Source organism: Medicago truncatula, chromosome 8, assembly GCF_003473485.1.
Source record: "Medicago truncatula cultivar Jemalong A17 chromosome 8, MtrunA17r5.0-ANR, whole genome shotgun sequence".
NCBI lineage: Eukaryota > Viridiplantae > Streptophyta > Magnoliopsida > Fabales > Fabaceae > Medicago > Medicago truncatula.
Genome location: NC_053049.1, coordinates 8,245,994 through 8,262,610, shown reverse-complemented (window position 1 = coordinate 8,262,610; position 16,617 = coordinate 8,245,994). Strand labels below are relative to the sequence as shown.

At 34.7% G+C, this 16,617-nt stretch overlaps 2 protein-coding genes across 2 annotated transcripts; both read left to right on the top strand.

Annotated features, from left to right (window-relative positions):
- Window positions 1-2,440: 2,440 nt before the first annotated feature.
- LOC11445925 (pectinesterase 3) lies at window positions 2,441-6,209 on the top strand. The gene is made up of 3 exons (XM_003627401.4): window positions 2,441-3,325; window positions 3,566-3,891; window positions 5,262-6,209. The coding sequence occupies exons 1-3, from the start codon at window positions 2,589-2,591 to the stop codon at window positions 5,945-5,947; spliced, it is 1,749 nt and encodes a 582-aa protein (XP_003627449.1). The 5' UTR covers window positions 2,441-2,588; the 3' UTR covers window positions 5,948-6,209.
- A 3,609-nt stretch (window positions 6,210-9,818) lies between these two features.
- Window positions 9,819-16,428, top strand: LOC11444017 (alanine aminotransferase 2). Its single transcript, XM_003627400.4, has 15 exons — window positions 9,819-10,106; window positions 11,036-11,086; window positions 11,440-11,490; window positions 12,187-12,252; window positions 12,339-12,400; window positions 13,119-13,197; window positions 13,291-13,395; window positions 13,483-13,593; window positions 13,941-14,078; window positions 14,188-14,262; window positions 14,601-14,721; window positions 14,822-14,976; window positions 15,158-15,232; window positions 15,370-15,573; window positions 15,928-16,428. Exons 1-15 carry the CDS (start codon window positions 9,942-9,944, stop codon window positions 16,042-16,044), a joined length of 1,575 nt encoding a protein of 524 aa, XP_003627448.1. The 5' UTR covers window positions 9,819-9,941; the 3' UTR covers window positions 16,045-16,428.
- The last annotated feature ends 189 nt before the right edge of the window (window positions 16,429-16,617 follow it).

Sequence of the window (16,617 nt, the reverse complement as noted above, 5' to 3'; positions counted from 1 at the left end):
ATATATTATAAGAATATTTATTTATGTTCAAATAGATTAAAGTGTAGTGCATATTTAATTATTAAGGGAGGGGTTTGTAATTCAAGCATCTTATAAGAGAGGGGAGTATAAATTTTAACATAAAAAAAATATTGAGGGAGTAAAGTGTATATTTTAACTTAAGAGGGGAGGGAAGTGTAATTCAAGCATCTTTAAGGGGAGGGAGTGTAATTTACTCTTATTTAATTTATATATAGTATAGATTAACAAGGTAGATATATCTATATATAGCATAGATTACCAATGTAAATATCTTTTTTTTAGGGACCATTGTAAATATCTTTTATCAAACGTATTTTGTTTTTGAAAAAATCAAACATATTTTTTTCTTGAATCATACTACCTAATTTGAAAGTCATATAGTATGGTTTGTACAAAAAAAAAAAAAAGGTAATGTATCATACTATCATTTGTAGTTGGTTTACAATATAATAAACTTTCGCAATCAGTCTCTAAAATTATCGAGTTTACACGAAAACTTTTACAATATTTTTTTTTTCTTACTCGAAAACTTTTGCAATAATTGCTCAAAAAAACTAATGAGAATAATAACATGTAGACAGGTGGGGAACAAAGAACCAAATGGCATGCATTTTAGCGCAATTACCGGCTATTTGATTGATTCTTGTTTCTGCTACGGCCTGCGATTCTCAACTTGCCATTTGCCCATTTCCATTTTCCACTACTATTAACTTGCTAAAAAAAATTGTATTAACTTTGCTTAGAGTGTTTTCTAATGATAATAATAAATTGTTTGGTAAAAAAAATGATAATAAATTTATAGGATGCCTTTCAAGAAAAAATTTGTTAGGATATATTTGGACGGTTGATATATACTATATTATATATATATACACACAAAAAAACAAAAAAGACTTGCTAATTTCCTCACTTTGATCCAAATTTACAAAACGATTTCATAATGACTTCAAACAGTGAAAAATGATTGAAATAATGAAAATGTGCACACTCCCTAATTTACACTAGATGATATTAAGTGGGTGTAAATTATCGGTTCCCGTATGGATATAAAGTTGAATAAAATTTCATTAAAAAAAATTAATGGATTGAGTCTAGCAGAAAGAGTTAGATTAACATCATGGCGTACTAAAATTCAATTTCTAACTTAGAGATGTATCCTGATTTGTGTTTAACACATCTCAAATATGATAACCTCAAATGGAAGAAACGCATGTGAAAAAAATGAATTTCATACAAAATTTGGAATAGAATTATACACAGTTGATTCAGTTTTTTCTTTTGAAGGACACAAGTTGATTCAATTGTTAAATAAGTTGATTTATATTCCATAAGGTGTGTGTTCTACTCTTTCATCCTGTATCATTTTTTTAGGGGAAGCGACTTAATTCATATCATTGATAATGAGAGTACTAATACAATTGAGTACATAAGTGGAAACCCGCTAGAGATGTGGCTGTCTTTACTAAGGCATGAGCAACCACATTGGCTTGTGTTCATTCAAACTAACTCAACACAAGAATAGGGAAAAGTAGAATTACATGTACGTTTACAATCTCAAATGATATCTCCAAGCTTTCAAACAATATCTATCTCCTTGCTTTTGAATATGTTTACCATCGTTGGAGAATCGAGCTCAAAAATCATATCTTTCAAACCGAGATCATGAACCCATTGGATGGCTCGAAGGAGTCTACCTTAATCATCGAAGATACAAGTCCTAATTTCAACTTTATTCATAATTTAATAATAGAATGAACATTTTTAAATTTCAATTTATAATTTTTCCTAGGTAAATTTAAGAATATCATTCTTCTCTTTACTAATAAATTTGAATGGCTATTCGTTTCATACAACCCTAGAAAGTAGAAACCACCCCTACATAAGCAGGTACTTTTAAATAGTTTGATGGTTTGACTAAAACTTGCTGCCTGAATTGAAAGAGAAAGTCCTTTTCTATGAACCCAAAACTGTTGTGATAGTAACTATATGATCCATACAACACATACACAGCTCAGCTTCACTTAGAAATGAGCCATTAACATAACCAAACCGCGTACATTAACAACTTTACCACAAAATCAGCTTGACTCAATCACTCCTAACTAAACTAAGAGATAAATACACTCAACCGAGTAATATTGTACAACCACAAGTGTCCAAAATATTATTTCTTTTTGTTAGCTAAGATGCTGAAATGGATTAATTATGTGCTCAATTAACCAAACACTATGATGTTAACTTGTCGACCCATAAATTATTAACAAAAGTTTTTTCTTTAATACTCTGAGCTAGTCATTACATTACTCAAGATCTTAACAATGAAGCATCGTAGAAATAAGTCATGAACAAGTCAACACGTTCTCATCATCCCATAAAAACCATTCATTCATAATAATACAAAAAAGTAATTTATATCTTAACCTAAAAACCTGTCATCTACTTACTTATCTTATCTTTCCCATACTCCTATATAAAGTGCCAATGCCAACCAAAGTTACCAAAAACCTATAAACAACAGCATAACAAGTTGCAACTTCAAAAAAGACACACAAAGCAAAACAACAACAATGGATACTATGAAATCTTTCAAAGGTTATGGCAAAGTAGACGAAATAGAACAACAAGCATTCCAAAAAAAGACACGTAAACGCATCACAATCATAATCATCTCCTCCATCATTCTAGTAGCAGTCATCATAGCTGCAGTTGCAGGAATCCTCATACACAAGCACAACACTGAATCCTCTTCCTCACCTAACTCACTCCCCAACACCGAGTTAACACCCGCTACCTCACTCAAAGCAGTTTGTGAGTCAACTCAGTACCCTAACTCATGCTTCTCTTCCATCTCTTCTCTTCCTGATTCCAACACCACTGATCCTGAACAACTCTTCAAACTCTCACTCAAAGTCGCCATTGATGAACTCTCCAAGCTTTCTCTCACGCGCTTCAGTGAAAAAGCCACTGAACCGCGTGTTAAGAAAGCTATTGGAGTTTGTGATAATGTACTTGCTGATTCATTGGATCGGTTGAATGATTCAATGTCGACGATTGTTGATGGTGGAAAGATGCTTTCTCCGGCGAAGATTCGTGATGTGGAGACATGGCTGAGTGCGGCGTTAACGGATCATGATACTTGTTTGGATGCTGTTGGGGAAGTTAACTCCACGGCGGCGCGTGGTGTTATACCGGAAATAGAGAGGATCATGAGAAACTCTACGGAGTTTGCTAGTAATAGTTTGGCCATTGTGTCCAAGGTGATCAGATTGTTGTCAAATTTTGAAGTTTCAAATCATCACCGCAGGTAATTGATGTAATAGTTAGTTGCTATAACTGCACTTGTTAGATTGCTTGGAGAGCTACACTCCTCGGATTAGGTGTGTCCAGGTGTCAGATATGTGTCATGTTTGACACCGACACATATAATTACACTGAATTACGTGATGGTATTCAGACTTCATAGTCGAAGAGTAATCTAGTAAGCATTGCTAATTTGATGTATAAGCGTTGTTGTATACTAATTATTGTTATTGTTACCAATTAGGTTGCTCGGAGAGTTTCCGGAGTGGTTGGGAACGGCAGAGAGGAGGCTGCTTGCGACGGTGGTGAATGAAACAGTGCCGGATGCGGTGGTGGCGAAGGATGGAAGTGGACAGTATAAGACAATAGGCGAGGCGTTGAAGTTGGTGAAGAAGAAGAGTCTGCAGAGATTTGTGGTGTATGTGAAGAAAGGGGTGTATGTAGAGAATATTGATTTGGATAAGAATACATGGAATGTGATGATTTATGGTGATGGTATGACGGAAACCGTCGTATCCGGTAGCCGGAATTACATCGACGGCACACCAACCTTTGAAACCGCCACTTTCGGTAAGTGTTTACTTTTTTATTCATTAATCTTTACAGTTGTGTGCAGCCGATTCACACTAAAATTAAGCTAATATATAATTCCTGCTATTGATTTGGTTATTTCATCTGTTTAATACTCTGCAATGGTTTTTTTTATTAAGCACCCTGCAATGAATTTGGCTCTGTGTGCAAGATGTGATTTATCGAAAATGTATAAAATTGAGTGATTTTTTTAGTACTTTGTTTATAATAAATGCAAGTGATATTTGTTTTTACTTAATAACAATTATTTGACTCGTGGATTTATTACAAATTCATTTATTTGATTGCACCTCAAAGAGTTTATAGAGAAAAAACTTGTTTATTGATTAAGATAAAAGTCTTACAGATAATTGAACAAGAGGATATGTGTCTTGAATACTCAAGTGTGGGATGATAGGTTTAGCATATGTTTGGATTGACGATAAGTTTTGTAAAATTATAGTGCGCCATTGTGATTTTGACAAAAGTTATCCTACAAAATCACGGTGGCACCATGAATTTACCAAATTCATCTTCAATCTAGACATACACTTAGCTTAGTTTGAATTTGTACATGATGGGAGGAAACTGTTAGGAATCAATTAACTTGCTTGTTATATTATCATGGGAATCTAAACATATATTATCATGCGGCATGTGGTTTAGTGGGAAATGTCTTTTTTGTGTGTCTGGGAATCACATGGTATCATCATGTGAACTTGATCTGATAGCAGGTCCACAAAATTTGTTGTCTGTCCCCTCTTTCGTTTTCTGAGCCACCTATAATCATTGATGTTTTGACTATGAATAAGATATTTGGTTTGGATATCTTTCCTGACTTCAATGTGCATAGCCTCCCATGTGGATGCATGTTATACATCTAAATCAATAATAACATCTTACCATATATCCACGCATTAGTGCATGTTTAGATTTGTGGTGAGTTTAACAAAATTCATATATGAATGCACATCTGGATTTGCAGTGATTTTAGTAAAATCAAGATGACACGGATATTTTTGAAGATCTAAAGTGTAGTTTTTGTCAATATCACAGTGGCGGTTCTGTGAAAGTCACTGTCAATCCAAACATTAAACATAGTTTTGTGTTTTAGGAGCTGACCTTTTCTTTTGTTTGAAACTATGATGTTGATGCAAAATCCTACAAATATTCCTGTAATGTTAATTTAGTGAGCATTTTTTTTAGCAAGAAAGAAACTTAGTGAACATTTTATTTGCAGCATTACCTTCAGATGAGATTAAATTATACCCACATTGCACACCATATAGCATATGTACTATATCATACAATAGTTCAACATAAGATCTTGTTGCATTGATACTAATCTGGATCATGTTGATTCTTTGCAGCTGTTAAAGGCAAGGGATTCATTGCCAAAGACATACAATTCTTGAACACTGCAGGTGCATCTAAGCACCAAGCTGTGGCAATGCGATCCGGCTCAGATCAATCCGTGTTCTACAGGTGTTCATTTGTTGGATATCAGGACACCCTTTATGCACATTCAAATCGTCAATTCTACCGCGACTGTGACATTACAGGCACCATAGATTTCATATTCGGAAATGCCGCTGCTGTGTTCCAAAATTGCAAAATCATGCCTAGACAGCCTATGTCAAACCAGTTCAACACAATAACAGCTCAGGGTAAAAAGGATCCTAATCAAAACTCTGGAATTGTGATCCAGAAATCAACTTTCACCACATTACCTGGTGACAATCTCATAGCACCTACTTACCTTGGTAGGCCATGGAAAGATTTCTCCACCACTATTATCATGAAATCAGAAATTGGCTCATTCTTGAAACCAGTAGGGTGGATAAGTTGGGTTGCTAATGTGGAGCCTCCAAGTAGCATCCTCTATGCTGAATATCAGAACACTGGGCCAGGAGCAGATGTAGCCGGGAGAGTCAAATGGGCCGGTTATAAGCCCGCTCTCGGAGACGAAGATGCTATCAAATTCACTGTGGATTCCTTTATCCAAGGCCCAGAGTGGTTGCCAAGTGCTTCTGTGCAGTTTGATTCTACCATTTGATTTTAATACATTACTGACCCAATAGGCCAATACCATCAAATTTATTGTATTATCATACCCTTGTAAGTTGTAACTTATATTGCACTCATTTTTTTTGACCTGCTTTGGAATGGTTTGTAAAATTAGTAGCTAATGTGGTTTGGAAAGGGATTTCAAATCCAGAATATGAAACACCTTTTAAAAGACTGGTTTGGCAGAAAGACTTGTATACTTTAAATGATCGTGTAAAAATGTAATATTGACTTATAAGAGTTTTTGAAAATATTTTTATAATCAAATTTTTGTTTGAATTTTTACAAATTTATATCATAACAATTTATGACATTTGTGAGTATTTTATATATTTACAAGACTATTGTAGTCTTTATTTGTTTTTAAAAGTGATATTCATTTTTAATATATCTAACAAATTCTCAACTAATTCGATTATGATTGCATGATTCACACCAAGTTCCTAAAGTCCAATCCACCATCCACTTTATGCCAACATAGCTTCTCCCAAGTGAAATTTTTGACTTTCATAGCATCAACAAGCATGCTCCATACAAAGTCTCTACAAAAAAACTGCAACTTTCATTCTAATATTGGAATTTGCATTGGTCAGATAACATACCAAAGAATATTAATTAATTAGGCAGGCCTGATCCAAAGTTACCTAAAGTCAAGGACTTAGCTTTTCATTGAGGGAGTTTTTTCTTCATCTTATCAAAAAAGGATGGAGAATAAAGTTTTGAAAATTCTTTGGTGGATCATTAGGGGGACCAAGGTACATAACTAAATTGAATACACTACTTTTCAACTATTTTTCTTTTTTTATATTTGTTGTTTCCTTAACAAGTGTTATAATACATTTTAACATTTTCCTTAAAGTAATACCAAAGTAAAGATTAAATAAAACATAATGAATTAAAAAGGACAATAGCACCCAAAAAAAGTAGCAGCACCAATAAAAGTTAAAAGGGTAAGATTGAAAGGAGATAAAGAAAAGGTAACCGTGTAATGAGAACCAATAAACCATACAAGCAGATATATATATATATATATATATATATATATATATTCGACTGTTCCCAAAAATGATATATATTCGATTCTGATGCATTGCATGAAATGGACAAAATTTGATAGAATAAGGTGGACATGTTAAAAAGTCTCAAGTCTCAACAAGTTCATAGGTTGTTATATGCTGCAAGAGTGTTTCACATTAGTTTTTTTTTTTTAACTATGCATATGACACACCAAAAACCGGTTGAGATTACTAATTCAAACCAAGTTTGTTTAGTGTAAATAGAAGTTTTTAGTTAGTTTGTGTTTGCAATTAATTTTTTTTCCTCGTTTTTACTTGTTGCATAAGTAACTGCATTAGGAGTAGTATTTTTCTTGGTTAGTAAACTTATGACCCAAATCACATAAATCATGATAGTATTAAATGCCAGCCAAGAATTTTTCGAAGAAAAAAAAACCCTAGCCCACCAAACTGCAAAACAATCAACATCAGAAGTGGCCGTTGAGAAATCTAACCAACCGAAAATCAAAGATCAAAGTCTCTCATGCAAATCACATTTAGTAATAAATTATCTATATCTTCAAAGCACCCACAATCTGCCAAACAATCAACATGAGAAGTAGCCAAAATATGTGCCTAAGCAAATCAACCTTAGTTGAAATCCGATTCAGAAACAACCGCGAAACAAAAATGTTGATTTTAAGCTGCACCACTTTAAGCCACAAAACATGATTAAACCCATATTAAAATTTATTTCCACCATAGTCAAGTTGTTATAATCACTTGTGACAGTATACCGTTGATAAGAATGAATTTCCAAACCCAAAGATCCGCCACATCAACCTGCAAAACAACATAAGTCAACTGATCCACACATCCCCCCACCAACTCCTTGTCCAAAGCAAACAACCTTTTGCACCATTTTCACGCTTCACCATTCACTCCTCACCCTAAAAATGCATATCCACAAGAATTGCCAATATTATCCGCTAACTCAAAAAGCCTTCTAAATCTAAGGTCTAAAGAAGAGCCATCAAGCCACGGATCTCGTCAAAACAAAGTAAAGGACTCGTCTTCCACCTCACGATGAATATTATCCAACAACCACCCCTCATATAGCATACCAACTTCCACTCTAATTTTATTTAGAGTTTGCCACCACATTGAACATTGATCCTCTACATTCCCCAAAACATAACCTCTCTTCTTCCTCATCATACCTCACACATAACACTTTATACCAAAAACTCTCCCTTTCCTCCAACACCCTCCAACCCATTTATCAAGTAAGGATAAATTAAATTCCTTCCCCAGCCCTCCATTTTCCCTTTCCAAGCATAATGTATCCCATTTAATCCAAGATATTGGGGCGACTTGACAGAGGAAAGAACATATACTAGTATGGAGGGCAAAACAGACTTGAGAAGAATCACATGTCCCCCACAAAGAAAGGTTCCCACTTTTCCAGCCCGACAATCTACTTCTAATACGCGCAATTAGGGGATACAAAAAATGCAGCTTTCTAAGATCACCATCAATGGGCAGCCCCAATACAAAAAAGGAAAAGGAAGGTGGCCATGTTTAAAATTCATTACCGAAGTCACATCACGCAACCATGACTCACCAACATTAACACCAAACAACATACTTTTGTGGAAATTTACTTTTAAAGCATAAATCTCCTTGAAAAGAAGTAAAACAACCTTAAACGATCTAAGATTGGCCTAACTTTTAGTCCTCACCAACAAAGTATCATCAGCGAACTGTAAACAAGAAACAAACACAATGGCTTGCAACCCCACACCAAAACCAGTAAACAAACCATTATCCACATCAACAAACTTGTATTAAGAGTGGTTTTTGAACTCTTCCTTTTCTCTTTTAGTTGTAATTGGTTGGTTCTTGTTGCGTAGATTGCACATTGTACTTTTCTTCGCCTTGTGGATTTAGTACTTCTCTCTCCTTTTCTAATAAAATTTTATTTTTCCGTTAAAAAATAAATAAAAAGATTGGGAAAGTGACACACATTTACTCCAAACACATTTCATTATCAAATTAGTTTATACACGTGATATGCGACGTTGTCAGACATATCAACATTGAACATTGCACAACATTGTGTTTAGCATTTACACTTGTCGAAATGACTCATTTGATTTATGTGGAAAAAAATTGATAAACAATTTGACTATTTCGACAAATTGTAGGACAAGACTAACCGATGGTTACAAATTCCGCCCCCGATTCATTACCATAGTGGATTCACATAGTTCCACACTCCAATCTCGACTGTTTTATTTGAGATTGAACGATTCAGATTTTAAACACAGTTTGACACATTAAGATAATCTTAACCTCATAATTGAGATTGAATGACCAAAATCTATTTCAAGAATGAGTCTATTTCCTAAAAGGGTACCAATGAAATGAGGTAAAAAAAAGGCTTAGTTGCACTTTTGGACCCCTATCTTTTCAAAAGTTGCGGTTATGGACCCTTAACTAATTTAAATACAAAATAACCCCCTATGTTTTGATTCTTTGGCAGTTTTGGACCCCCAGTCCATTGTTGACTCGGTCAACGCTGACGTGACACCCTAAGTGAGGTGCCACGTGTCATTTTTTATTTTATTTTTTTGTCTTGGGGGTCCAAAACTGCCAAAGAATCAAAACATAGGAGGCTGTTTTGTATTTAAATTAGTTAGGATCTATAATCGCAACTTTTAAAAAGATAGGAGTTCAAAAGTGCAATTAAGCTTAAAAAAAAAAAAAAAAAGTAACAAGGTATGGTGACAAGAACAATTCAATATTCTATGACATAAAAACGTGGGCGCTCGTGGACAATTGATACGTCTCAACAATTCATAGGTTGTATTGTTTTCTTGTGCTACAAGAGTTTCTAGACGCACACACACCCACGTTACTTTTCAACTTCGCATCAAAAAACAAAACCATCTTTCTCACAATATATAAACCCAAGCACACCACACAATGCGGAAATCCGCTGCAGATAGATTCAGACATCTTTTCAACCGTTCGCTTGTCTTTGTTCGGAATCAAAACCAACAATATCACCATCCTTCTCCCCTTCGTTCTTTGTCTTCAATGGCTTCTGATTCACCTTTCCCTGTTACCGCTCAAAATATTAACCCTCAGGTTTTGTTTTTAATTGCCCTTTTATTCTTGTTTTTCAGTGGTTTTTAGTGATGCCCTTTTTGTTTTTAGGTCTGTTTTAGTTTAAAGTTTTGAATTTTATCAATTTTTTTATGTGGGTTTTTTATCATGATTTATTTGATGCTTATGTGATTGATTTCAGTGATTTTTAGTGATGTCCTTTTTGTTATTTTTGGTTTTTAGGTGTGTGTTTGAGTTTAATTTTTTGAGATTTATTTGATTTGGGTTTTTGATCATGATGAATTTGATGCGTCTGTGATTACACAAGGGTTTTGGGTTTGGTTCGTTTGTTTTTTCTTACTTTATAATTTGTTTGTCTGTTTGCATGCAAAATTGAGGTGTGGTGTGGTTGTTGATCAAAGGGTAAACTTTTGATTGAATTATTGGGTTTTTAATTTTTTGGTTTATAATGACTGAGGTTTGGCTCTGATATTTTGATTTTGCTTTGGTTTCTGTTTGGTTGTGTGACTGAGGACTGGTTCATAGCTAATTTATGTAGTATTATGCTCAATTAAGTCCTTTTTGCTTTGTTTTTGTTTTCTACCATGGGATCAGTGAATAGTTTGTGGCAGAAGACATGTTATGGTTAAAATTTTATGCAAATTTGATAAATAGTTTGATGGCTTAGTGTATATTTGAGTTCGGTGAAATCATGGTAAGTCTCTGAAGCGCAGTTTTTGCTAAAATTGCGGTGGCACACCGTGATTTTGTTGAACCCGTTGCCAATTTAAACATGCATATGCACTTAAGCTATTTAAGTAAATTTTCTGAAACTTTTCTTATATCAACAAAAACTGTTCTTTATTTGTAACGTACAATGTTTTTGGGTCTGAATACTTGCTCCACTTTACTTACACCAATATTTGATCTTCAGTTACATGTCTGAAACAATGGTTTTTTTTCCTGCATAGGTTCTGAAATGTCAGTATGCTGTTCGAGGAGAGATTGTTACACTTGCTCAGGTACTGTAATTTTCCTGTATATATTAAGTTTGTGCCATTCATTGAAAACAGTTTTGTTAAATTGTGGCCTTGGCAGAATGGTGTTGCGGATTTTTTGACAACCATATTAGGCAATCTGTGAAGGGATGCCTGCCATAGACCGCAATGGCATGTTTGTATGCAAATGTTTGACTTCCGTCATCAAAACACTGATTCAAAATTTTGTTCTGACTTGGCACATTTCATAGATAATATAGCGAAAAACACTTGCTACAGTGCTTTGAGTATAATACAGTTTGAAAATTGAAATATTCTCTGCTACTTAAAGTTTGAAATTGACGACTGTTATAACTTACAATACCTTAATGTTGCAGAACTTGCAAAAAGCTTTGCAAGCCAATCCAGATGCTCATTCGTTTGATGAGGTACTTCTCTTTTACAATTTCATATCTTCTGGAGTATTTGGTTTTTTATTATCAGGATTCAGGATGGCTTTTAAAAGGCATCATGATGATGCTATAAAGCTCCTAATAGGGTCACTGGAAGGGTTGGACTCTCTGTGTGGGGTTATAGTAGGCAGCCTTATTTTATGGACACAATCCAAAAGTGTGAGGCTGCGACTCTAGAATATATCATGACAACTCAAACTGTTACGCCGAAGTCATTGAATCTAGAGAATACAGAAAAGACAAGGGACACAAATTCAGCGCGTCACGATGGAGACGAGGATGTGACTGAAGTTAAAAATTATACGATGCAACTTAAAATTAGCTCGAGTCGTTTTAGATATAACATGTTATCATTTATGTTATGATTATGATATTCCAATCTAGATAACAAAATGCTGTCATTTATCTTATGATTCCGATATTCCAATTTATCAATTGGTGTAGAAGTTAAAAAAATAGAAAAAATATAAAATATACAACTAGAAGCATCTGGTATGAATGTGAATACTGTGTTAAAATGGTGTGCTTCTATCTTTCGGGATTTGTTTGAAAAACTGACCAATAAAATGAACCTGCTGCATAGATTTTCTTCAGCACTTCTACTCGATGAAGTTTTTTCTATGTTTGTTGTTTTTGTTTTTCTCGTCTGACTACTCTTTTATCTGAAAATAGATAATTTACTGCAACATTGGAAATCCTCAGTCTCTGGGCCAGCAGCCAATTACTTTTTTCCGAGAGGTTTGTTTCTTATAGTTCTGTATGGTGAATGCAACTGTCTTGATACAAATTAACCAATTCTTATTTTACAATCTCATCTCTGTCAGGTTCTTGCTTTATGTGACTATCCAGCTCTTCTGGACAAAAGTGAAACACAGGGTTTGTTCAGGTATTGCAATAATATAAAACTAAGTAGCATCATTTAAATTGCGAATCATAGAGGATCAGTAATCTTAGTGGTTGTGTCGATGGAAAATGTATTTGGGCTTGAATAGTCTCTCTATCCACAATATCAAAATTGTAATTGAATATGTCAATGAATATCAGATTGGGTTTGTCTAACATGTGCAGTATTGCACATGTTAAAGCAACTAAAAGTAGTAACTTTTTATTAAAAAAGAACAATTATTTATTAAAAAGACCACCTATTTAATATAAAATACACAAGTTCCAAGTCGAAGTTGCTAATTTAAACTTCTTAACATGTACAAATTTGCACATGATAGAAAAACCCTATCAGATTTATAATCCATTTTTACAATGCTGTAGTCTATTCTCTGAAGCAAAGTAAACTTGCTTTTGTTACCGATGATTTTGGTCTATGTTGTAGCCTCTAATCAGTGCTGTCAAATAAAGGCTATAGTGGTGCTACGGCTCTCTAGCATAGTGGAATTTGAACAAATCACCATTGTTCCGCGATACGCTTTTTAGTACAAAGTGTTGTTGGATAGTAGTTATAGTGGCTCTATAACACTGCAGCGTTGCGGAATATGAACAAACTGCTATTTCCGTGATCCACCGTTGACAACATTGGTTTTAATATTCCTCTTATTGTCTTCACGAATTATGTTTTTCCCTGTGTGGTTGACCTTTCATTTATATTGCAGTGCTGATTCAATAGAGAGAGCTTGGCAAATTGTGGATCAGATTCCTGGAAGAGCAACTGGTGCCTATAGTCATAGTCAGGTATTGATTTGGTTATCTAATTTGGTTTATTTGATTATTGCTCCTTTACTATTCACTGGGCGGTCTATGAAACTGTTCATATTTCCATATCAGGGTATTCAGGGTTTACGTGATACAATAGCCGCTGGAATTGAAGAGCGTGATGGTTTTCCTTGTAATGCCAATGACATTTTCTTGACAGATGGTGCAAGCCCAGCAGTATGTTTCTATTTTGCTTTCGAGATTTTTTTGTTAGTTTCATATGGTTACAGTGTATTTAAAGACTATCATTTCTCTATTTTTTAGGTCCATATGATGATGCAATTACTCATTAGATCGGAAAAGGATGGTATTTTGTGTCCCATCCCCCAGTACCCTCTCTATTCAGCCTCAATTACCCTCCATGGTGGCCACCTGGTAAAGTTTCTTATATAGAATCACGCAAATCATAATTTAGGTCACTATTTAGTTGCATTTCAGCTCAAGTATTTAGCATTGTTGTCAAATGGCGGCTATAGCGGCACTACAGTACCAAAGCATAGCATTCTTTGGCACAAAGTGTAGTTAAGTTGCAGCGCTATAGTTTGCAGTTTGGTACTGAGTATAGTCAAACTGCTGCTATAGCGTAGCAGAATTTGAAAAGGCAGCTATTCTCCGCAATCCGCAATTGATAACAATAACATTGGTATTTAGTAGGTTAGCTATGCTTTTATATTACGGGGATTGGTTGGAATATCATATTGATTTTGTTATTGTTTCTAAAGGTACCATATTATCTTGATGAAGCAACTGGTTGGGGGCTGGAAATATCTGAACTCAAGAAGCAGTTGGAAGATGCCAAGTCCAAAGGCATCAGTGTTAGGGCTTTAGCTGTTATAAATCCCGGCAATCCAACAGGGCAGGTAAGCTGCAAATTACTATGGAGTGTTAATATAGGAGGATGCATAATGATTAGAATATGAAGCTAAGTTGATCATATTTGATAATATGGAATTTCTGTCATGTCTGTAGGTTCTTGCTGAGGATAATCAACGGGCTATAGTAGAATTTTGCAAGCAAGAAGGTTTGGTTCTTTTGGCTGATGAGGTAACCTGACTGTTTTTAAAGTTCATGAAAATTGAAAATTGAAGTTGTTGAATAGTATCTGAACTTTTTCTGATGTCAAGAGACATACTTTAGTCTCACTCAGTGTTGTTAAACAGTACCGCCGCTATACTGTATCAGAATTTGAACAAATAGCTATTGTCTTGTGATATGCGATTTATTACAAAATGTTCTCAAATAGCGGTACTATAGTGCACAGGGGAATTTGAACAAACCATTATTTTCCGCAATTCTCTATTGACAACGATGAGCAACTTTTTTTTGTTGAAACCATTTGGCAGAATAGCATTCTTATTCTGTGCACGGAATTCATTTTTTAGGTTTATCAAGAAAATGTTTATGTTCCTGAGAAGAAATTTCACTCTTTCAAGAAGGTATCTCGATCCATGGGATATGGTGACAACGATATCTGCTTAGTATCTTTTCAGTCCGTCTCCAAAGGTAAGTCGGTATAACGATCAACTTATTGGATCAAGAGAGAATAGACTTTTATGCTAATAGGTAATCCATACCGATTGAAAATGTCTCTGTTTGGCTTCAGGCTATCACGGGGAGTGTGGAAAACGAGGAGGTTATATGGAGGTGACTGGGTTTTCTCCAGATGTAAGGGAACAAATTTATAAAGTGGCATCTGTGAATCTTTGTTCAAACATCACTGGTCAAATTCTTGCAAGTTTGATCATGAGTCCGCCTAAGGTTAACCCTTTTGCCTCTTAAAGAAAATTTTCTTTTTGGTTATAACTCTCCAGTTTGTGTAAACATAACGCTAACCTCAATTAAGATGAGTTGGGACAAGTACTAAGAAGGAGGACATGCGTTACTAGTTTCATATTGAGTTCCACATGTAACATTGAGTGAATTCCATGGATGTTTGCAGGTTGGAGATGAGTCTTATGAGTCATTCATGGCTGAGAGGGGTGCTATTTTATCTTCCCTTACGACGCGTGCAAAGGTTAGTTATCTGGCAATTCTTGTATACATTATGAAGCCACAACTATAAACAGTAAAGTATTTACAAATTTTACCATCCCATACCGCCAATGAGTAAAAACATTAACCAATTTTGTGTGATTTATATTATGTGCATAGGCACTGGAAGAGGCTTTAAACAAATTAGAGGGTGTAACCTGCAACAAAGCAGAAGGAGCAATGTATCTGTTTCCACGGATTCGCCTGCCTGAAAAGGCTATCAAAGCTGCAGAGGCTGAAAAGTCCGCACCTGATGCCTTCTATTGCAAACGCTTACTTAATGCCACTGGAATTGTCGTTGTTCCTGGTTCTGGTTTTGGACAGGTTAGTTCATATACTGATTTATTAGTAAATGCATTGCAAGGTTAATTCTACATATGATATATACCCCATCCTCTCATTTTATCTACAATTAGGGTAGATTTTCATCAAAATATTTTGATGTATTGACAACTTTGTTTTTTGGTCAAATATTGAAAAAAAATTACACTGTCGAGCAATTACAACCAGTGACTTTTAAAAGATTTTACACTAATATTTGATCAATGAAATTGCAAGTAAATAGTGATTTTCTTAAAATGCGTGGATTATCTTGATCATTGGTTCCTACTAAGTTGCATTTTCAATCCTTTTATTGATTATAAACTAATTGTATAATTTAAATCATTGTCTTTCAAGGTTCCTGGCACATGGCATTTTAGGTGCACCATATTGCCTCAAGAAGATAGGATTCCGGCCATTGTCACCCGCTTGACAGAGTTCCATCAAAAGTTCATGGATGAGTTTCGCGATTGAGTAGTCCTCACTTTGAGTTTTTCCCCCCTATAAATTTAAGGGGTGTGCCCAATTGATATATTTAACGTTGATGGTTTTGTGCTTTGAGAAACTAGGCTCTTAGTTTTGTTTCTTGATGAATAAATTTTGTTACAATTCAACTTTCAACTTATAGTTACATGCTGAAAGAAAACTAGGCTCTCTAAATTGTGTCTCTTGATGAATAATTTTTTTGTTACAACTTTCAACTTATAGTTGCATGTTGAATATGAAAGACTTGAAATAATATGGTCTCCCCTGTTCTTTTCTGTCCTTAAATTAGGTCCTATTAAATATTAACAATGACATATGGGAAATGAATCAAAATTGCAGTTGCCATGTGACCTGCATTATTTAACATGCCAATATGATGAAGATTTGAGAATACATTTATTGAGCCTTTGACTGGAAATTCAACGTTTCTATGTGTGGCAATTTTAGATTTCACATCCATGATATTAGGTGAAGTTTGTCAGTGATATCAATTTTTTACTAATGCGATCAATCACTTTTAGGTTTTTAAGAAAGCATTTAATTGAATGGAAGTCTGTGGTC

Coding starts and splice junctions, on each gene's coding strand:
- LOC11445925 (XM_003627401.4), top strand. CDS start 2,589: ATGGATACTATGAAATCTTTCAAAGGTTATGGCAAAGTAGACGAAATA. Junction 3,326..3,565: donor GTTTCAAATCATCACCGCAG/GTAATTGATGTA, acceptor GTTACCAATTAG/GTTGCTCGGAGAGTTTCCGG. Junction 3,892..5,261: donor CTTTGAAACCGCCACTTTCG/GTAAGTGTTTAC, acceptor GATTCTTTGCAG/CTGTTAAAGGCAAGGGATTC.
- LOC11444017 (XM_003627400.4), top strand. CDS start 9,942: ATGCGGAAATCCGCTGCAGATAGATTCAGACATCTTTTCAACCGTTCG. Junction 12,401..13,118: donor GAAACACAGGGTTTGTTCAG/GTATTGCAATAA, acceptor TTTATATTGCAG/TGCTGATTCAATAGAGAGAG. Junction 13,198..13,290: donor GTGCCTATAGTCATAGTCAG/GTATTGATTTGG, acceptor TTTCCATATCAG/GGTATTCAGGGTTTACGTGA.